The sequence below is a fragment of the Protopterus annectens genome, chromosome 7.part1 (genome assembly GCF_019279795.1).
Source record: "Protopterus annectens isolate FY-2018-M chromosome 7.part1, PAN1.0, whole genome shotgun sequence".
Classification (NCBI taxonomy): Eukaryota; Metazoa; Chordata; order Ceratodontiformes; family Protopteridae; genus Protopterus; species Protopterus annectens.
Window position 1 is genome coordinate 333280453 of NC_056740.1, and position 24451 is coordinate 333304903.

At 38.6% G+C, this 24451-nt stretch overlaps 1 protein-coding gene across 1 annotated transcript in view; it reads right to left on the reverse strand.

The window, feature by feature from the left end:
- P4HTM (prolyl 4-hydroxylase, transmembrane) overlaps window positions 1-24451 on the reverse strand; it is a 1188260-nt gene that overhangs the window by 289591 nt on the left and 874218 nt on the right. Inside the window, exon 5 of the mRNA XM_044078751.1 lies at window positions 21781-21943. Coding sequence (XP_043934686.1) covers window positions 21781-21943 — 163 coding nt within the window. The remainder of the gene's footprint in view (window positions 1-21780; window positions 21944-24451) is intronic.

The window sequence follows — 24451 nt, forward strand, 5'->3', positions numbered from 1 at the left end:
TTTGTGACAGCATAAGAAATATTTATGGCACGTCTGAAGGAGACTGGAGACTGTAAAGTAGTGACAGGAGAAAGTGTAGTTAGGCAGCATAGAACTGTGGTCTGTAGGATGACGTTGGTGATCAAGAAGAGGAGGACAAATGCGAGAGCAGTGCCAAGGATCAAATGGTGGAAGTTGAAAAAGGGTGATAGTGAGGTGGAGTTCAGGGAAGAGTTAAAACAGGCACTGGGGGGCAGTGAAGAGTTATCCAATAGCTGGGTAACTACAGCAGAGATGCTAAGGGACACAGCTAGAAAGGTGCTTGGTGTGACATCTGGACAGAGGAAGGAGGACAAGGAGACTTGGTGGTGGAATGAGGAAGTACAGGAGAGTATACAGAGGAAAAGGCTGGTGAAGAAGAAGTGCGATTGTCAGAGAGATGAAGAAAGTAGGCAGGAGTATAAGGAGATGAGGCGTATGGTGAAGAGAGAGGTGACGAAGGCTAAGGATAAGCATATGGAGAGTTCTATGAAAGGCTGGACACTAAAGAGGGAAAAAAGGACCTGTACCAATTGGCTACACGGAGGGACCGCGCTGGGAAAGATGTGCAGCAGGTAATGATGATAAAGGATAGTGAGGGAAACATACTCACTAGTGAGGAGAGTGTGTTGAGCAGATGGAAAGAGTACTTTGAGGGGCTGACGAATGAAGAGAATGAGAGAGAGAAAAGGTTGGATGATGTGGAGATAGTGAATCAGGAATTTTAACAGATTAGCAAGGAGGAAGTAAGGACAGCTATGAAGAGAATGAAGAACGGAAAGGCTGTTGGTCCAGATGACATACCAGTGGAAGCATGGAGGTGCTTAGGAGAAATGGCAGTGGAGTTTTTAACCAGATTGTTTAATGAAATCTTGGAAATTCAGAGGATGCCTGAGGAGTGGAGAAAAAGTGTTTTGGTACCTATTTTTAAGAATAAGAGTGATGTGCAGAGCTGTAGTAACTACAGAGGGATAAAGCTGATCAGTCACAGCTTGGAGTTATGGGAAAGAGTAGTGGAAGCTAGGTTTAGAAGGGAGGTGATGATTAGTGATTAGCCGGGAAAGAGCACTATAGATGCGATGTTTGCGCTGAGAGTGTTGATGGAGAAATATAGAGGTCAGAAGGAGTTGCATTGTCTCTTCGTGGACTTAGAGAAAGCATATGATAGGGTGCCTAGAGAGGAGTTGTAGTATTGTATGAGGAAGTTGGGAGTGGCAGAGAAGTATGTAAGAGTGGTACAGGATATGTACGAGGGTAGTGTGACAGTGGTGAGGTCTGCATTTAAGATGGAGGTGGGATTACATCAAGGATCAGCTCTGAGCCCTTTCTTATTTGCAATGTTGATGGACAGGTTGACAGATGAGATTAGACAGGAGGCCCTATGGACTATGATGATTGCAGATGACATTGCGATCTGTAGTGAGAGTAAGGGCCAGGTTGAGGAGACCCTGGAGAGGTGGAGATATGATGTAGAGAGGAGAGGAATGAAGGTCAGCAGGACTAAGACAGAATATATGTGTGTGAATGAGAGGGAGGACAGAGGAATGGTTAGGTTGCAGGGAGTAGAGCTGGCAAAGGTGGATGAGTTTAAGTACTTGGGATCAACAGTTCAGGGTAATGGTGAGTGTGGAAGAGAGGTGAAGAAGAGAGTACAGGCAGGGTGGAATGAGTGGAAAAGAGTGGCAGGAGTGATTTGTGATAGACGGGTACCAGTAAGAGTGAAAGGGAAGGTCTACAAGAGGGTAGTGAGACCAGCTATGTTGTATAGGTTGGAGATGGTGGTATTGACAAAAAGGCAGGAGTCAGAGCTGGAAGTGGCAGAGTTAAAGATGTTAAGATTTGCACTGGGTGTGACAAGGATGGACAGGATTAGGAATCAGTATATTAGAGGGTTAGCTCAGGTTGGATGGTTTGGAGACAAAGTCAGATAGGCGAGATTGCATTGGTTTTGTAATGTGCTGAGGAGGGATGCTGGGTATATTGGGAAAAGGATGCTAAGGATGGAGCTGCCAGATAAGAGGAAAACAGGAAGGCCTAAGATATGGTTTATGGATGTGGTGAGAGAGGACATGCAGGTGGTTGGTGTGACAGAGCAAGATGCAGAGGACAGGAAGAAATGGAAACAGATGATCTGCTGTGGCGACCCCTAACGGGAACTGCCAAAAGAGAAGAAGATAAGAAAATATTTACCACCTGGTGACATATGCTATTTCAATATGCTCAATCCCTGCAGAAGCAAAAGTCATCTGAATAATTCTACATTAAAGATAATGATTACTAATGCAGGGGTTGCTTCTGGCAAACAACTTTGAATTCAGTACTTCATCTACAAATGCAATGTCTGCTACTCTTGAATAATAAATTGCCTATGTTGCACTAAAAATTTGTTGCTCTGATGATACTGCCATAAGATTTCCTGAAATAGATCATATGCAATAGGGAATGGCCAGCAAACAATTATGACATGTCCATAGTTACTAGGCATGCAGTCTTGGAGACCTTTTAAGGAGCCTATCCCAAATTCCCAGTTGTTTCCAAGCACTGTCTGGTTAAATGAGTTACCTCAAAGTCACACAGTAGGTAACTAAAGGTGGAAAGATTCAAACCCTGCACCCTTGGAAGCAGCTCATTAACAAGTCCGAGCTTTAGGACTTAAGTGTCAACTGCCAGATTAACAGTTTTAACTTAATGCAGAAATTCTTTAAAATCCATTCTTGTAGAGAAGACTGTATCACAGTAATATGCAACAATGACTATGTAATGGATGCTGAAGATCAGATGGTTCTGATCATCACTCCAAATAATGCTGACTATATGGTCTGACAAATATCAACCCTTTACAGTTTCTGGAGGCTTCACAAAAATGCAAAATATTTAGAATATATTACACGATCCAGACCTGTTGATGAGTTAATTTAGTGTTTATAGCAATGAATAAAGCAAAGCAATTAAGCTGCTGCAGCATTTATATTTTCTTTTTGTTCAACAACCCACAAATTATACAAAAGTCAAAAATATTACCGCATAAAACATGCTTTTGTTTGGGAGGGGGTCTTGCGTGCTTACAGGACATCCACATCTCATTTTTTATCTCCCTGTGTCTTCTGTATCATGAGCAACAGCTGTCCCGTCTGATATTGCTCATTACAGGTCTGACCTATTTCAATTGCTAATAATGCTACACTGTTGTAGAATACACCTTCAGAGTCAGAGCCAGTGTGGGCAAATGGGACCCTGTGCTGGGTGATGAATCTGGTCACCACCAGCCGTATTAGTATCCCATTACTTGGCTGTCTGTCCTCAGTTACCATAAACACTGTTACACCAATCAGTGCACATACTGTTTTCGTCTTTATTTTTTAGTTTACAATTATCACAGACATTTGCATTTCATTTAAAACTTATTTAAAAATTTTACAGAAAAAAAATAATTGAGCCATTTTCTAAACAAAACACTCTCACATTGAAAACAGACTTAGTATGAGAAACACTACATTTGTCTTCTCTTGAAACTCACAATTAGTTAAAATGTGTCTGACAAAGCATTAAACTACAAGAGATATATTGGGAGTCATACTCACCTAGCATATAGTAAAGTACTAATTAGGATATGAAGGAGCCACACTAGGAGACACTGAAATAAATTTAATTGAGCACTCAATTACATTTATTTCAGTGTCTCCTGGTGTGGCTTCTTCATATCCTTTATTGGTCTGCAACTTGATTTTGTGGTTGAAAGTACTAATTAGCTCCTATGTGAAAGCTGCAGGAATTCAAAAAGACAAATGTGCAGCTTGAGACAGCCAACTAGACACAAGTGTCCATTTTCAGGAGCTGCTCATGTCTACAGTCTGGTGAAGTAACTAGGCCGAGTCTCACAGAACACAAATGAAGGCTGGCGGAATCAGCGCATGTGCTACAGGAAGCAGCTCTTTAACAGCTCATGGCCTTACGCATCTGCATTAAGTGCTACACAAGCTTTTATAGCCTAAACAGTGCATTTCACACCTATGTGAATGCAAAAAATTAGCTAAATTAAAATGCATTCATACTTAAAATATTAACATTAACTTGCAGACTTCATGCTGTCATTTTATTCACATCTAAATAATAAACACATTGTCAACATTCAGCATAACAAGGACACCATGGAAATCAAGGATCACATCCAAAGAACAAGGCTCTTACAATGATGGCCCTGTTTACTACAATTAATTACCTTCATTTGTACCTTAACAACTCTTGTTCATATGTAGTTACTAGGCTTGCAGTCCAGGAGACCATTGAGGAACCTAGTCGCCTCAAAGCACTATCTGATTAAGTGACTTGTTCAAGGACATGGCATAAATGAAGAAAAATCACAGATGTTTTGCAAAACTGGTAACAGTTAAGAGCAGAAGACTATAAATCACTTAAAAACTTAACATGACAATAGGTTTTATATCAATATGCATTACATTTTATATAAAACTTATGAAACAAATGACTGACATTGACTGACTGTAATCCTAAGTGATTTACCAAAGAAAGCAAGAAAAAAGTTAATTGAGCATCTGGCAGTTAGTGCAGTGGATTAAGGCTTTTGCCTCCATACCTAAGGTACATAGGTAAATAGTTTGATTCTGAACAAGTTCTTTAACTAGACAGTCTCCTCTAACTGGGGCATTACACACACACACACACACACACACACACACACACACACACACACACACACACACACACACACACACACACACACACACACACATACACACAAACACATGCTCATGCACAGATACACACGCATGCACACACATACATGCACGTACACATGCACACATACACACCTCACTAAGTGTACCTCATATACCTAATTCAAAATCGCTCACTAGCGTACCTCACACACCTAATTCAAAAGTGCTCATTAGTGTACCTCAAACATCTGTTAATACTGTACCTCAGCAGCATGACCTCTATCTCTTGCTGGTGCTGCAAATCAAAATGAACAGTACTCACTCTATCTAGTATCAAAATGAACAGCAATCACCCATTAATTTTGCAAAACAATGCACATCCATCCTGGTATCCTACTTTAGTTAAAGAATTGCTCCATTTCCTGGAAGTATTTAATTGGCTCTTCATCCAATAAAGGATACAGAGCCAATGAAAAAGATTACAAGTTGAACTGAGCAGACTTCTTAAAGAACACAGCAGGAAAATCCAGCAGCTGAGCAGTAGATCAAATATTTTTAAAGCCCAGCAAGAAATTGGTTTCCAACATTTCTTATTTTTAAATAATGTTGTATGGCCTGGCCAGGCCCCCAGCCAGCACTGTGCTCTAGGCAGCTGCCTAGGTCACCTTGTGCTGGATCCAGCCTTGGTAATTCCAGAAGTAAAATTGGAGAAGTATGGCTAAAGATGAATTAGACGGAATCTATAATGAAATATCCTGTCTTCATTAGATGTAATATCTAATATTCACTACATCACCACTTTAAAATATCTATAAGTATTAAATTATGAAATACTTAAGCAATAACCCATGCCTGGGTGTGGGTAATGCTGGATTTACCCATGGTTGGTGTGGTTTGGTCACGAGGGCGAAGCCTGAGTGACCAAACAAAGACAACTGTGGGTAAATCCAGCATTACCCACACCTAGAAGTGGGTTATTGCTATTATACAATGACATTATTTAAGAAAAAAAATACTTTTCTTAAATAATGTCCTTGTATAACACCGCCGTGCTGTCCTTCTGCCACTGGATAGCTCTGCTTTGCCATCGCTGATGTACTGTGCATGCGTTTGGAACTTACATTCCCACGCACACCCAGTACATCAGTGCTCGGGAAAGTACGCAACAAAGAAAAGAAGATCTCGGTTGATCCATTTTTCTGTAATTTCTTTTTTTATATTGGTTTGTGGCAATTTAGGGGTAGGAGAGCTACACCCAAGCAACCGCTACCCCAAAACAAAACACGTGCAACACATAGCTCACAAAGCCAGTGTGCCGAATAGTCACAGCCCTTAAGGCTAAACAACACACCTGATACACTTGTAATAGGTGACTCTATCGTCAGGCACACTGACGTCCCACTCACCAGGCTGAACAAGGGGAAGGTCATGGTGAGCTGCCTGTCGGGCGCTAGGATCTGCCACATAATACAAGCCCTCAGGTCACTCCAAGGTAAGTACAAATATGACTCAGTCATTGTCCATGCTGGTGTGAATGACCTGAGACGTACCTCCCTGGACTACATGAAAAGAGACATACAGGAGCTCTCTGAGCATGTAGCCCAGGCCAGTATGACCCTGACCTTGAGTAGCATCTTACCCTCACCAAGAATGATGCCACAATATGAAGACAAGATGATCAATTTCAACAATTGGCTTAAGTATTGGTGTCATTCAAAGGGGATCCAATGCCTGTCAGCCTGGGATGACATGCTCGACAAGCCACGATGCTTCACTAGGGACGGCTTGCACCTATCACCCCTGGGCTTCGGATACTGGCAAAGGCTCTTGCTACCCCATAGTGCCTTTTTAGGCAAGGCTCAAAGACAAACCCACATCCATAGGTATCACAAGGGATAAGAAACTAAGAGTAGTGCTACTCAACGCCAGAAGTCTAAACCTCAAGATGCATGCACTCGAAACTCTCCTTAGCATGGAGAACATGGATATCTCTGCAGTAACAGAAACCTGGTTCAAGGCTCCCAAGAGCACCCCAGCACTACCAGGTTATACCTCATACCATGCTTTTCGGCCCCAAAACTTGGACCGAACCACAAAAGGAGGGGAGTATCAATATTAGTCAAAGATACCCACACCTCCAGGTTGGTGGCACAGCACGAAGCATCAGGGACTATCCATGTGCAACTAACAGTGGGTAAAACTACCTTCCAGTTTATAGCCTGCTACAGACCACCCTCCCAAACCCAGGAACTCCACTCGGACTTCCTGAGAACACTGGAAAATATGAAGGTCTCTCCAAACACCATTATATTGGGCGACTTCAACTACCCAAACATAGATTGGGAGCATTACTCTAGCTCCAACACCCTAGCCCAAAGGTTCCTAGAATTTATAAACTCAAATGTTATGGAACAACTTGTTACCACTCCCACAAGAGGGGAAAACATACTGGACCTGATCATCACCAACATGGGGACTCTATGCTCCAGACCAGAAATGTATCCCTCACTGGTAAGATCAGACCATAAACTAATCTCACTGGATATTCACATCCCTACCCCACCCCCTGCCCAGAAAACCACAGTGAAAAACTTCTCTAAAGCAAATTTCACACTCCTCAAATCAGAGGTGGAATCCTTCAAAGCCCCCCGGGCCTGTGGAAAATACGGCCCAGACCACAGAATCCTTTATAAACGCATTCTATGAACACCTTCAGGAATGCATGGATCATGCAATCCCAAATAAAACCAAGATTCAATCCTCCAAAGGCAGACGTCCTGTCTGGTGGACCCCAGCCATAAACAAACTATACAATAGAAGGAGGAAGGTACTACATGATAGAGCAAAATCCCAAAAAGGGAAGGCATCTCTGATCAGTATTAGCAAAAAACTTCAGGCACTCATAAAATCGTCTAAGGCCAGCTTTGAGAGAAAAATTGCACAGGACACTAAGGATAATCACAAGGCTTTCTTTAGTTATGTTAGGAACCTGGGTGGGAATTCCCAGATATGCTCAGAATTAGTCCAAAATGACAAAAAATACACCGAACCCACAGACATTGCCAACATCCTAGCTGACAGGTTCAGCGCAAACTCCCCCCCCCCCTCCCCACCAAAAGGGCAAATATCTATCCCAGCAGAGTGCTGCCCCCCTGATATCTCAGATGCTCAAGTAGGAGCAGCCCTCTCCAAAGCAAAAAACACAGCATCAATGGGACCAGACGGTGTCCCGGGCTGCGTCCTACATGAACTCCAAGAAGAGCTAACCCAAACATAAAACTACTGTTCAATCTCAGCCTTACTACAGGATATGTACCCAAAGAGTGGGGTACAGCAATGGTTGTCCCTCTCCACAAAGGTGGTGCCTCAACGGATCCTGGAAACTATCGCCCCATAAGCCTGACTAGCTTGGTCTGCAAAGCTATGGAAAGGATCATCATGGACCTTATAAATAAAGATATTGGGGACCTACAGACACTGGATCCTACCCAGTTCGGCTTTGTTAAGGGCAGATCCTGCCTCTTAAACCTGGTCGATTTCTTTGAAACAGTCATCAAGGCCATTGACGAGGGGAAGGTGGTCCACACAGCCTACCTGGACCTCGCAAAAGCCTTCGATACAATACCCCACTCAGGCATTATAGATAAGCTCACCAGCTTAAATATAAACCCCTATGTCACTAGATGGGTTGCAAACTGGCTCAAGGACAGAACCCACATGGTTAGAATTGCTGGAGCCATGTCAGACTCCAAACCAGTTACAAGTGGCGTCCCACAAGGCTCAGTCCTGGGACCTCTCTTGTTCGGTATATATTTCTCAGAGGTACAGACCAACACAGAAGGACTGTGGCTGACCAAGTTTGCAGATGACTGCAAACTGGGAGCCATAATCGACTCTCCAGCTGACACAAGCATCCTCCAAAAGGGCCTCATAGAAACAGACAACTGGTGCCAGAGCCATGGCCTCAAGCTAAACGCCAAAAAGTGTATAGTCATCCCCTTTGGCAAAAACAAAGTGCCCACAAATTACCACATAAGTGGTAATCCATTAAGTACGGAAGAAGTAATTAGGGACCTGGGGACCCAAGTTGACAGCAATCTCTCATTTGACAACCACACGGCCAAAGTGGTTAGAAAAACATTTTATATAGCCCACCTTATCATGAAGGGATTCACATCTAGATCAGGGGAGGTCATCGTGCCTCTTTACTCATCCCTAATCAGGCCCATAATTGAGTACAATGCCCCTTTTGGGATGTACCTTACCAGACACCTGCAGCAACTGGAAAGACCCCAAAAGTACCCCACCAAGAGGATCAAAGGGCTCAAACAGATGCCATATGCTGCCCGGTTAAAGAAACTCCAGCTCTACTCAGTGGCATACCGCCTGCTCAGAGGCGATCTGTGCCTGATGTATAAAGCCATGTCCAACCCGGAATTAATGGACATGCTGCACCTCAGAAAATCCAAATCCCATCGAGCTACGCTCGAGAGACTTGAACCTCAGCACTGAAATAAATAGGGCATGCTGGAGGGACAGATTCATAACCCAGAGGCTCCCTTCACTCTGGAATAAAATCCCAGTCCAGGTTAGGCAGAGTCCCTCATTGACTCTCTTCAAGAGGAATCTTGATGAGTGGATGGGGGATCGTAGGTTTATCCCTGGTATCACTTCTGTGTCACTGTTAGACAGAGGCACAGTATACTAACCTCGAAAAAGGGCATAGCAAAATTAATTTAAAATGGGTGGCGAAAGCCAAACACACTCTGGCTAGGCTTATAAATGCCCTAGGGCAGATAGCCTAGTATGAACCTATGAACCTATGAACCTATAAGAAAGACAGCTTGAAGAAAATACAAGGGAAATTAGGTACGGGTATTTAATTTTAAATACCGTACCTGATTTTACTTCTATTTTCTTCATGCTGTCTTTCTCGTATGTGCAGAGTCAGGACTACAGCTTTATTTATTTTTTTTTAATAAAAAAAAATTAAAACTTGGACAATATACCAACGGAAAAAAAGTCTGGGCGACCGGACCTTTTCCTTTGGTATATTGTTGGATGCTGGCCGATCAGCATGCACGTTTTGGAATAGTAATGGCCAGTCATTGTATAATATACGATAACCTTTCTGCAGGGGAGATTTTTATTTTTTTATTTTATTTTTATTTATTTAACATTTGTTGACCGGGAATGTCCGACTAGGTTCAACAGAGCCTGTTTTCAGCGGAGGCCCAGGGAGAAATGCTCCATTTTACACCCTGAGTCTTCCCAATGTGGGGGATTCTGCCCTAAAACCCCCATTCTCTGTGAATGCTACTTCTGAGTTTGCACAAACTTGGAGAAACAAGAAAATTAAAAAAAAAAAAAACTCTGTTTAATCTGACTCACAGACTATTATCGACTACACTGCAGCACAGTAGTGACAAAGCGACATCTGGCATATTAAAATGCTGATAACGTGAAGAGTCAACTAAGTATTTCTTAACACTTTGAGTGGCATAAAAACAGAAACTGACTGTAGTGTCCTCATACGAAGCCCCAGTGTTTTACTACTATAAAAATGTTGTAATAATCCTGCTTTGAGGAAAGAACTTACAACATAGATTCACACATTTATAAGTACTTACTAGGATGTTGATCTCTGAGTATCTTAAGAACCCTAGCCTTACAATCACAGATATTTTTTACCTCTTACATTTTGTGTAGCGTCCCTAACAGGGAAAAGCCGAAAGACACAACAACATTTTGTGTATGAATAATCCAGAGGCAGGCAGAACAAGGACATGTTGGGCATTTACTTGTTGCCCCTATTTATAACGGACATGTCTCTTTCTCTCTTTCCTGTTTATTCACCATGTGGTACATTGAACAACGAGCAGCTTTCAGCACTCATTGTTTCTGTAGCAGTTACGGGTTTTACAGGCTCAGGTTGCTAGCCCAAGGTCCAACCCTAAATGGAGGGTGCACCACACACATTCACAGACACACACTCATACTTAGGGCCAATTCAGAGTGTCCAATCCACCTACTGCATGTCTTTGGAATGTGGGAGGAAACTGGGGTGCCCAGAGGAAACTCACATGAATGCAGGGAGGGCATGTAGACACCACACAGAAGGCTCCCCAGCTGAGAATCAAACTGGAAAACCTCTTGCTGTGAGATGACAATGTTAACTGCTACACCACTGCTACACCATGAGGGACATGGGGGGTGCATGCTAAATCGGGATGAATTTGCAATTTCCTATCCATTTGTCTAAATTACATTTGAATAGAGTAACAGAAGTACTTTGTTTTACATGGAGTGGAAAATGGTTCTATAGAGGCAGTGTTCTCTGAGATACATACCTATCCCTCCAACATGTTCTAATTTTGTTGCAAAAGAGACTGAGATCCCTTGAGGGGGTGTTCAGGATACCATTTGACTTGTGGATGTGTAATAGATCTGACAGGATAGGGTCTGTTGAGGTGCCATATGCAATGAAAAAGGTTGCCTCTTAGCAGCCTGCATGATACCAAATGCAATATGATTTAGGCCCTTACTTTTTTTAGTGAGAAAGCACTGTCTTGACTCCAGCTGTGAGAAGTGCTTGGACAGGTACCTACTGAATGGGACATTATATTCAATGACTGGCCTGATGAAAGCCGAGTACTGTTGAATGATTACATCATTGTACCTGGGCACCATACCTTTAGATGTAAGCTGTGCGATGAAAAAGGACTAGGTTGCAATACTGGATCCATGGTGATCAAAGGACATTGCCGACATACATTTCTAGATCCCTGACTACTGAATCTACTTTCAGGGGTATGTTCACAATGTGATAGTTACAAGGAAAGTCATGCTTGCCAAAGTATATGGACTATGCATTTCTTGGTGTTTAGTTTTGATTCATGGTTTTCACACCAGTTATTGGTTTGCTAGAGGCCCTCTTTCATGATTTTGGTGTCTTCTATTGAGTTTATGATAACACTAAGTTTACAGTTAGCTGCAAACATAGCCAACCCTAAATCCTTTACATTTGCTTTGACTTCTGAGAAGAAAATGCCAATGTGGATCGGCACAAGGACTGAGCCCTAGGGTACACTGCTAGAGACAGGTCTTTTGGAAGAGATAGAGCCACCCACTTTTATTTCTTGGGTTCTGTTTGTAAACCAGTTTGCTATCCAATGAGTTACATAGTGATTTCTATTTAGCTGGGAGACTTCATCTGTGATACCAGAGTGCGAGATGGTATTGAGTGCCTTTGCAAGGTCTAGGTTTGTGGTGTGCACAGATCTGTTTTCATCCATTTCTTCAGTAACCTTCTCAAAGTAGTCAGTTAATTTAAGTAGGCAGGATCCACTCTTGATGAATCTGAACTGGTTTGGGTTGACAGTTTGTAAATTATCCATGTCATTATTTGTTAATTCCATAATCATCCTTTCATAGCCTTATAGGTAAGGTTGTTCAGGCTTATGGGTCTATAATTATCTGGATCCACTGACACCCCACTTTTGTGGCTGGTGATAATTGTTACTGTTCTACATGTATCTGGCTTGATGATTGTTTGGAAGTTGACATTGAATAAACTCTGTAGGGGGCATAGCTCTCAACTGTCCATATTTTTGAAGAAAGTCCAGATTTTTGACTCGTATTTTTGGTCCATTTCTCAGAAAATTGTAGTTTTTTGGTAAATCACTGGCAAATCATTAAGGACTCAAGTCAGAAAATAATGGCAGACATTTCATTTTCAGACTTTATATCCTTCAGAAAATTCATCCTAATGCAAAACCTGTAATTCTATTAATTTTCTAAGTTTATAAGAACAATATTTTAAAAGTGTCCCCATTTTTGGGCCTTTGTCCCCCCATTACTTGTGGCTTTGTCCAGATTTCTTGCTCGAAGAGGCTAAGAGGTATGGTAGGGGGTCTTACAAGTCATGTTTCAAGGTAATCAGTAGACAGCCTGGTATGTTTTCTGGCTCCATAGAAGTAGTATTAATAGCCTTGGGTAGTGCCTTGAGGACTTATTTTGGGGAGATTTGAGGAGGTATAGAGACAGATATGTGATCTGGGAACATAAGAGTGGTGAAGATGGTTAAGTTTGAACTTAATTTGTGTGCTAGTACACTGGCTTTGTCATCTGGGTCAAAGAATGTGACACCCTTTACTATTAGCTTTGTGCAGTGCTGAGTATTGTTTCTGATATTTCTAACATAGTTAAAAAAAACTTTCTGGTTATCCTTCACATGGGTGGCTATTTTACCTCATATCTGGCTTTGGTTTATATGATCAGGGTCTGGAGTTCCTTGTTAAGTTTAGCAGTGCAACAATGTTTTATTTTATTTTATTATAGAGTCGGTTTATATTACAGTTCCACCATAGAGGTTTCTTTTTAAAAGTTGGCATTGTAGTTACTTCTGAGGGAGATGGATGCATCTATGCAGCTATTTACATGTGCATAGAATTTGATGGTTAAGGATTCCATATAATCAGTGGGGTCATCAAAATGGAAGGAGCTTTTGAATTTAGCCAGGTCATCACTCAATTTAATTGTAAGGAGGTTTGCCTAATGTGCTTTTTATGTTAGTGAGTGTGACTCTTGGATGTGTGTTTTATGGTGGATGGATTCTGTGCTGCTTGTTTATGAGGCAGCTCAGGGTACTTCTTTTATTTAGGAAGCCTTTGTGGTTTAGACAGGGTATTTTAAAAGCCTCAGTAGATGTAGGTTTATGTGTTTGGTTTGAGCTGTGTGTGATCGATTTACTGTGGTGTTGTGTTGTACTGGCAACCTTCATGTTATTTGATGTGACTTTGTAGGAGGGCTTTGCCTCTAATACTATTATATAGCTATATCTCTTACATACTGCATCAGTTTGTTAAAGTAGAAGGGTGTTGTCAGCAAACATGAGAAAATTCCTGCATTGCCTCAGGATTTCAACCAAGCTGGCTACAGAGACAGTTAGAACATGCATATCCATGATTCCAGGAGCTAATAATGTGGGTTGAAGAAACGTGAATCAAGGAAAAAGAGGTAAGAGCTTTTATTTTGATTAAAAAATGGATTTATTGTGACATTTTCTTTGAGACTTCTGACATATTAGAACCATTTTTGGGAGAATATGAAAAAAGAAAAGAAATGTCCATGGAATAAATATATTGTAATGACTTTTTTTTTCTGTGAAACACACCAAAAAAGTTTATATACAGTTCCAGACAGAAGCCAAAAGAGAAAATGTTAAAAATATATTTACTAAAGAACTTTTGCAAAGAAGTGAAGGACATTTCTAAAGTACTTGATAATAGAAGACTTTGGATATAGGCTTGGGACTGTAATGTGATTCTGAAAATGGAAAATGGAAACATTGCACATATTCCTAGCATGATTAATGTTGATGGTCATAGAGCTATTGTTAAGTATTGGGGACAACAAGAAACATGTTTTTTTTTTCCTGTGGGAGGAAGGGACATTTTGTACGTAACTGTGATAAAAAGAACTGTTATTTATATAGGCAGATTGGTAATGATGCTAGAAAATATGAAAAGAAATGTTATAAATGCAAACAAACAGGACACTTATAGACAGCTTGCAAGAAAGAGAAAAGTTTAGAATGTAACACAGAAGGACAGAGTAGAGAAAAGGTACATAATAAAGAGAAATTGCAACAAGATGAAAAAAATAGAAGGGAGAGTAATGACATTAATCAAGAAGATAATGTAATTAATAAACAGAAAGGGGAAAGGGAGAGGAAACTGGATAAGAAGTTAGTGACAGAGAAATTTAGATTGGAAAATGGTTAAAAAGAAAACCTTGATTGAAAAATAAATGTGTTAAAGACAGGAAAAGGAAATTTCAGGATGTAGATTTGAAAATTAAAAGGGAAAGGAAACGTACACATAAATAGTTTACTGCAAATTAAGAAGGGGGAATAAATATTCTTATAATTCTATCTTTCAGTGTTACTAGTATAAATAATGTAGTATGAAGGCTTGGAGTGTTAGAATTGTGTAATATATATGAGGTAGATTTAACAAAATTAGAGGAAGTTACCAGTTTAAATAAAGAAGAAAGAGAACAGAGATTTTATGGTTAGGAGATATAATATGGAATTCGGGTACAGAAACATGTTCATGGATTGTTATATTATATAGGATGGAAATACAAATTCTGGATTATACTTTAAATTAGGAAGATTAACAGTGGTTGATTTTAGATGGGAATAGAGAGTTTACAGGCTTATAGCAATATATGTTTACGTGATATGTAAAGAAATAGAGACATTATTTCAAGAAATATTGAACTATATTACAGTAAATATGGACATAATAATAACAGGATATTTTAATTGTGACTTGAGATGTAGAAAGCAAAAAGAGAGATCAGGTAAAAATAATGGAAGAAATAATAAAATGTGGGAATGTAGAGTTGTGGAACTTGAATAAAAGTACATATAGAAGAGGAAACTGAAAACAGAAATAGTTTTTTTTATATCTAAAACTATAAGAATAGTGATAGAAAATGCAGTAGAAACAGGTTTTCAAATTGTTTGGCTGAATGGATAGAAATAGAAGAGAAAAAAGAACACATAAAAATTGGGAGAGGAATAAAAACAATGAAGGAAAAGGAGCGGAATGAGAAAGGTAGAAAATATATAATAATGCTATGAAAAAAACATTTGACTATGAGAGATTTTTATATTAATTGGTCAGAATGGTGGATAATATTTAAAGAGAGCTATAAAAGAATGTATTTAAATTGGGAGAATATAAAAATAGAAACAGATTAAAAGGAATCTAGAAAACATAAAAAGTTGCATTATTTAATCTGGATAGGAATGAAAGGTAATATTTTAGAAAAAAAGACGATATTTATAGAAAGAATTAATAAAAAGTTAAGGCCCTATTATACAAACTAAGTATTTTTACAATGAAAAAATGAAGAAATGTTACCATATTTGAGTAAAAAAAGTGAAGGAAGATAGTGGTATAATGAGAGAAATGAAAAATTAAGATGGTGAAGTTGAAAGAGAACAAAGACTGCATTCAATGATAACTTTCAGCTAACCAAATCATTAGTATTATTTAATTCTCCTATCCCCAAATGGGTTCCCAAGAAAAAGTTTTCATTTGTTTATTAGTCTTAGCCTGAAAGAACATCACCATCAATTGGAAAAGTGAACCTTCTCTTTCCTTCAATGAATTCAAGAACCTAGTCTTATCAGTTGCTCGCATGGAAATTGCTACTTTAAAGCTTAGGATTGATAGAGTCACTTCATACTACAGCTCATGGTTGGCAATAATGTAAATATTAGAGAAAATAGATTGCAATTTATCTGAACAAGTCATGTGATCAGTAAAAATCAAATGTTTTATGTATTCTGGCTAGACACCTTTGTAAATAGCTAATTTTTTGTTGTTTTTTTATTACCTTATTGTTATACATTTTCAGCTTCTTTCTTATTCTGTTGTTCATACTTAATTAAATAAATATTGCTATCTCCAGTTGTTGTTTTAAAAGAAATTATAGTAAGTGAAATACAATCTGCATGTCCTCCCTGTGGTCGTGTGGGTTTCCTCCAGGTGCTCCGGTTTCTTCCCACATCCCAAAGACATGCAGTAGGTTGATTGGACACTCTAAATTGGCCCTAGGTGTGAGTGTGGGCATGTGTGAGTGCCTTCTGTGGAAGGTTAGGTGCCGGGCTGGCAACTCGACACTGTAAAACTCCACTGCCAATCATGAGCGGACAGATGATCCACTGTGGCGACCCCTAACCGGGAAAAGCTGAAAGAAGAAGAATAGTAAGTGAAATACAATAAAATATTTGTATGTAAAAAAGAAAGAGAACAGAGGAATATAAATATTGTAATGCAGTATGTTAAAGAGATGGTGAGAAAACAAAAAATAATAAGTGAAGGGTGAAGCAGTTTGCAGAAGAAATGAAGAGAGAATTAGAAAAACAAATTATAATTATGGATTTATAGAAGGTAGTGAAGGAAATAAATATAAGTTCAGCAGCTGGACCAGATGGTACAGGATATCTAGTGTATAAGAATTTGGTATAATGGTAGAAATAAACTTTGGTAGAAATATTTAATGAATGGTTAAATTATGGTATTTGTTTTATAGAAATATGTTAGGGGTTATGAGATGTATATGTAAAAAGGAGAGAATAATGAAATTAAAATTGGAAGCCAGTAATGTTAAAAGTTATTTATGAAGATAATACAAAAAAGATTAGAACATAAACTGAATTATATAATAGAAGAAGGCATTTTTAGGATTAAAGGAAAAGGAAGCCAAAAATTATCAATAATAATTAGGGAGACAGTGGATGAAATAGATTATTTTTGATATCTAAAACTATAAGAATAGTGATAGAAGATGCAGTAGAAAAAGGTTTTCAGATTGTTTGGCTATACGGATATAAATAGAAGAGAATAAAGAACATACAAAAATTGGGAGAGAAATAAAGACAATGGATGAACATAAAGAAGCAAAATTGATGATGGCTGAAATGGAAGACTAATTGTAATATACAAATAAAAAGTATGTGAATCAGTATATAAAAATACTAAATTTAAAATCCAAGTAATTGGTTGGTTAAGTGATGAAATTAAAATGAATAGAGGTTTAAAGCAAAGATGTCTAATGAGCAGTATTTTTTTGTAATTGTCATAAACTGTGTATTAAAAGACATAAGTGAAGAAATGAAAAAAGTGAATATGTACAAGGAATGGGCATTTCATATCCAATTATTATGTCTTATGCTGATGATATAATATTAATAACAAAAAAACAGAGAGGAAATGAAACAGGTAATTATATACATGAATAAAAAATTGCAATTTGAATTAAAGATGAACAGGGAAAATTTAACTGTTTTGGAGATGATGTACAGTTGGAAAGAGTACAGTTTAGAATAAAAAAGATATCAATATTAGAAAATGATTTTGGTGAATATTCCATATTAAATGAACAATGAGAAAACATTTTGAGAGAATTAAATGGACTTAGTGCCATGTGGAACAGGTTGTCTTTTAAGTCAAAAAGTACATTTAAAATAAAATATGGATGGGAAAAGTATCATACATAGCTAGTGTTTATATGATACCAAGAGACTCGGAGAATCAACTTTTTGTAATTATCTTTAGATTCATATGAGGATCTAGTTTAAATCCAGTTAAAAGAGGAGTGTGATATATGGATAAGGAGGATGGAAGTTTGGGTTTATTGAACTCGATAGTATACGGGGCTTCATTGAACCAATGCAAGTTATTAAAATGGATAAATGAAAAGGAAGATAAGTTGGTAGAAAGAATATTTAAGAAAAAATATGAAAGGAAATGGAAAATAATAAAACTGAATTGAAGTGTGTGAGAATGGAGAAAAAAATAAATAAGGATGTATCATGACAAAATAAAAATATGGAATTTAAGTATAGAGGGGATATGAGAAGATAAGAAAATATGGTATAAAATATAATTATTCAAAATTATTGTGTGAACCCATGGGGACATCTAACAGAAGAGAAAGTGATAGCTATAAAACAAGAAACAAATGGTGTATGAAGAATGTTGTATGTCAATTTTTTTATGGAGGTTACAAATTAATAAGTTGCCGGCAAAAGGAAATATGCCTTATAAAAAGTAAGTGAAACGACATGTCATTTTTGTGGTGAATTAGAAACAGTGGATCATGTTTTCTTAACATGTAAAGGGGGTTAAAAGTTATGGGAAAAATAATATAGAAAAGATTATTGTGAGAGAATTACAGGATTATAAACAGATAACATGGATATGATTGAATATGGATTTTATGGGATATACAATAAATAGTATGTTAGTAATTTGTATAGAACAATGTTTTGTATTGTATGGATAATATGGAATGCAAAACTGAATGAGATTATCTTTAATGGAAAGTGGAGATTACCAAACATAGCATGGAAAATCAAATGGTGGTTATGAAAAAAAGGAGTGGCAATCTATGCAAAAGTAAAATTTTGTTAGTGATGTAGGAATGTGAATTTAATGTATTTTTGTAAATATGTAAGTATATAAATTTGCATATAGTTGTATAATAAAGAGCCCCTATTCTTTTCAATAGATACCATGGGATACCACTGACTCAAGCAGATGAGACCTCAGTTTAGCATCACATCTGAAGAACAAAGTTGCAGTTATTAACCCAGATGTTAGTAGGTTCAAGACACTAAAGATAGTCTTCTTTTATTAGATACTTGGAAAGAACCTAGAGCATCTGGACACAACAGAAAGCCAAGCTGCACAAAGGCCTTGAAGAAAGTTTCACCAAAATGTATTTATTTATTATTTATTTAACATTTGTTGACCAGGAAAGTCTGACTAGGACAGAGCCTATTTTCAGTGGATGCCTGGGGAGAAACGCTCCAGAGGCACATCTTTAGAATATGGGAGGAAACCAAAGTACCCAGGGGAAACCCACATGAATGCAGGCAGGACATGCAGACTCTGCACAGAAGGCACTCCAGCCAAGAATCAAACTGGGGAACCTCTTGCTATGAGGCGATAACATTAACCGCTGCCCCACTGCACCACACAAAACTACAGATCAGTCAGCAAAACCACATAATTACTGCCCAATCATTGACCTGCAGGAATCAATTACCCTCTGCTCCTTCTCTCACCAAGAGCAAGCAGGAATGTTAATCCCAAAATGGCTTCCAAGAAAAAAATGTCAAGCTTTCCAGTGACTGGCAATCTCTAGGAAGACTAGGAAATAATGTCCCCCCAACTCCTTCTGTCACCACAAGAAAAGCAGAAGCATTAATCCCAGCTGATTCCTGAGAAGTATTTCCAAGGTTCCAGTGATAGGTAGTCTAGCCCCAGATATTACAGATGTTAAAAGTAAGATAAAGAAATGAATTAATACTCTGAATATTTCTTAATGCTGGTTTTCAGAAGTGTGATAGCTGCCAGCCATTGAAACTACTGCATAATAAAACATTTAAAATGCAACATGGTTCTACTTATCACAAAAAGGAAATACTGACAGCCCAGCTATCTGGAATTTTGTAAATAATTATATGTCATTTGTAAATATTAACATGATTTATGTAGAAGTGTGACAGAAGGCGATACTGCCAGCATAGCTATCTAAAAGTTTGTAAATAATCATATGTGATTTGTGGATATCAATATAATTCATATGTTTGTCTTACAAATGTATTAGAACTATGTGTTATGTGTATATTAAACTGCTAGTACAGAAGTATGTGCTGAACAGGGTTTGTACAGTACTGATCCTAGATGTATGACCACAGTGCACCCTGCTGGATTATAACATAAATGCACATAAAATATTATAATTGTGTAAACATATATGTTTTAACAGTGGAAACTAGAACATAGAAGTTTAACTTGCAAAACGTCAAGAAAATAGTTGAAATTAAATTGTTTTATGATTGTGGTATAACAATTAGTTTCAATGAAGTAAGGAGTCAGGATGTCTAGAACTAGTGTACCTTCTGCATTGTTTTGTGTTTTATTGTTTTAAGTCTTCCAGCAGTTGCAAAGATCTGACAGATATGTATTTTTCACAGGTAGATGGTAAAATACTGATAGTTTCTGACAATGGGGGTTTAGCTTGGGAACTAAAGTTGGGTGACAAAAAGTGATGTCATCCAAGCTAACCCAGCAGTAACATTTGATATTAATTTAAGAACTCTCTGAGATAGAGAGAACGGCATATTGTATTTGTCTTTGACCTGACAGAATCACCTGGGAAACATCCACTCACCTTGCCTTGCTGTAAGTAAGCTTCTATAGCATAGTAACTCTTTTAGATTCAGATAAGAATATAATGAAGTATAGCTTAGATGTTTTCTTTATTTATTTGAGACTGTCCTGCAATGTTGTTTTAAATATTCCCTGTGATTTTGAACTCTGAAGTTACTGTGATGATTTGCTGAGTATTTTCTTGTTCTTTTATTGTTTATTATTAAATATATTTAAACCTATCTTTGATGCTGATATTTGTGAGACGTATTTAAGCTCTTAGCGTACTTGCATATCTATTTGGTGACATTGTGCAGGCCACTCCTAATAGCCTTGTCTCTTAGTCAAACTACCATTTGAATTAAAAGTAACATTACACAGTAAAATTGGACACCCTTTGCTAAGGGTCTTAAAGTAGCTGATAAGGAGCTGGCTGGTGACAGTGAAAAGTACCTTACAGTCTGTCAGAAAGGGGAATAGCTAGTAAACCTGTGCCAGCCTTTCCCAGGTGTGTGTGTGTGTGTGTGTGTGTGTGTGTGTGTGTGTGTGTGTGTGTGTGTGTGTGTGTGTGTGTGTGTGTGTGTGTGTGTGTGTGTGTGTGTGTATAAATCAAATCTCAAAGTGTGTGCGTCAGCTACCTGGGCTGGGACACAAAGCACTGGTTGGACAGGGAGGGTGCTGGAGGTCTTAGCTTGGCCACTCAGCTGAGATCTCAACTCTATAGCTGTGCCAGTGGGGAGTCTTACTGGGGATCTGGAGAAAGAGGGAGAAACCAGCCTCAGACAGACTGTGGTCTAGGTGTGCTCTTAAGTGAAATGTCACTTTACTGTGTGTGCACTTATCATCCTCCCAGTGTGTACATCCCCCACTGTTGCCAGTGGTGAGGATTCAGGCTCCTTGATTACTGGGCCAGTGCTGGGGAATCACACTACTTCTTTATTGAAATATGTAGCTTCCACTACTACTGAACCACCCCTAAAATACAAAAGTAAACATTAGGCACTGAAAATGCTTATTTTAAAATCAATCTAGCTTTGCTGGCTTAGATATGTATCAGAAGTAACAAGTCAGCTTTATTTTATGATTCCATCCATGCAATATCTATACAATTGAAACTTTTGGCATGATCCCATATGAAAAATAATGTAGGGTACTGTCACAGACAATAATATGTCACTTCATGCCAATATTTTAAATGCATACATTGTGATTTGATAGATGGATTTATAAACTCTCCATCACTCTCATATATATATCAGTGAGATCAGCAAAGAGAAAACTAAGACTTACATAATACAGTTTTCTAGGTATTGGTAACTGCTTCTTTCATACTGCTTTATGCTTACCTTTTCTGTAAGGACCTCAGCACCTGGTGGGCTCCTTCTCCCTGGTATAACCATGTATGCTGACTGTTTCGGACTAGATCACTTTTCTTCTTTTCCTGTTGCCCCAGATATTTCCAGAACTCACGGATGTTTAACTGCTTAAATTCCTCCAAACTCAACAAACCTGTAATAGAAAAATCACTTAAATTCCTCCAAACTCAACAAACATTGTAACAGAAAAGTACGCAGTTTAGATCACTGTAGTTAGCAATCTGTTGTGAGCAATTCAGTGATATCACATCCCGTATAGAGTATGTGGATATTCATGCCATGAAATTCTATCTCTTAATTCACCTACTTTGGCTAATAATTTGATTTTCCGGAGGAGTGGATTTCTGAGTCATTTGAGTTACAAACAGACTGACTAGACTAAGACCTAAATTTAGAAATGAACAGCACAGTGCTTAATGTGAGATTGCGAGATGAGTAGCAATGTGTGTGAGGTAAATTCAAAGATGCAAGTAGCTTGGCCACCTTACCCAGTGAAACACAGCAGCCAGCATAATATGCAAATGACCATATAATAAGATGAAAATTAGCAGCAGACCAGTTGCTAATGCAAAAAGCAGATAAACAACATGGAACAATTCAAAAATGCATAAAAATTGCATGAAGAGTTGTTTCATCCAGCTTAGGTATACACTGCTATTTTGGGGGAATAGATACACAAGCTATGCTAAAATGCCAGGAGTAGTATCTGCATTAGCTGAACAATATGTCTTGTAGGCTGTTCTAGCAGCCAGTGTCTGTGATAATGTGAGTCATCATGCTCCATATTGCAGATGGATTTGACCATGTCTAACATAACATCACCTCTATAACAGGGACATAGCCAAGTGCTACTGTATGGACAGAGACATCAAACGTGAGTTTGTAAGCATATACCAACCCCATATAGAATCTTGTGGGATGCATGGTATATCAGTCCCGGTGGACACTAAAGTATGTTTAACATTAACTATCCATATTGTGGGAACCTTCTAGTGGACATCAGGGGACACAGTGGATGCTTCACAAGCATCTACCTCATGAATAATTCACCATTTCCTTGATGCTATGCTGCAATGTGAGAAGGAGCATATGCCATTTCCACTGACTGCAGAAGAGAGAAACACCACTATGCAGGCATTCTGAGAAATAGGCCACTTCCCTGAGATTCTAAGGGGCCATTGACTGCTTCCACATCACTATCAACACTCACCTGGTTTACCTGGGTATTGGCATGTTTTGACTTCATCATCTGCCAGATGGTATTATATATATTTTTTATTTATTTTTATTTTATTTTACATTTGTTGACCGGGAGAGTGCAACTGGACACAGCTCCATTTTCAGTGGAGGGCAGGGGAGAAAAGCTCCACATTAAGTATTACTTACATTATACAGTTAAAAAAACATAGCATTTAAAATATAGACATTAGTCCATCTGAAGACGTAAGACAAGAATAAAACATAGATGTAAAACAGCTGTAGAACATAGTACAATTTTAAAATATGGTGACATATACTAAACATGGTTACAAATGTAGTTAAGATTCATCAGTGAACAATTGATACAATCTGTTTTTGAGGTACATAACAGCCATTAGCAGTTGTTGCTAGAAGAAGTTAGCACTATGTGGTAGGTAGCTGGGAACATGAGTAGCCAAGATTGTTAAGAGTAGGTTGTTAATAGGGGGCCGAGAGAGATAGTGGGTGGGTGGAGTGGATGGTATTGGGGGGGGGGGGTTGCAAGGGCATATCTGGCAAGTTTTTAAGTGTGATTTTAGTAAGGATTTGAAGTGGGTGCAAGAAGTTACAGAGGTAATTGAGGATGGGAGGGAGTTCCAGAGTTTGGCTATAGTGCAGGAGAATAATGCTTCTTCAGCAGAGTTATTGGCTCTTGTGACCTGTAGGAGGTTTTTGTGGCTGGATCTTAGTGGTCTTGTGGTTATGTAGGGTTGGAGTAGATTCTGGAGAGATGGGACTTTTAGTGGTTGGTTTATTAGTTTGTGGGCAAGTACAAGTTGGTACCATTAAAGGAGGTGGGGGTGCTCTAGTCATCCCAGTTCTGTTAGTGAGAGACAGTGGTGAGTATGGTAGGAAGCCCCTGTGGCGAATTTGGTGATTTTGTTGCAGCAGGTTTTGAGCTTATTTAGGTCGCATTGTGTAAGGTTAGTAAATATTGGAGAGGCGTGGAGTAGGGTAGAGATAAGATGAGAATTTGCTACTGAAATTTTTGCTGCTTTGGTAAGTAGTTGCTGATTTCTATATAATGCTTCTAGTTTTTTGTGCACTTTTTTAATGTGAAATGTGAATGCCAAAGTTCAGTTTATTGTCTATTTCTACTAATAATTTGGTGTGTTCTGTAGGATGAATGGTGGTGTTGTCTTTTGCTGTGATATTAAAGTGAGAGCTGTCTATTGTAAGCTTGGTGAGTTGGAAGATTAGTAATTTTGTTTTGTTTGGGTTGAGTATTAGTTGGGCATCGGATAACCAAGTTTCAATAGAGGAAAATGCTTCCTGTGTGACTTTTTGCAGTTCGGGTAGGGAGTGGGCTGTGCAGATGATGGTTGAGTCATCTGCGTATTGTATGAGTGTGTCATGTGTTGTGGCTGAGGCTAGAGAAGAGTAGGGGTCCCAGGATGGACCC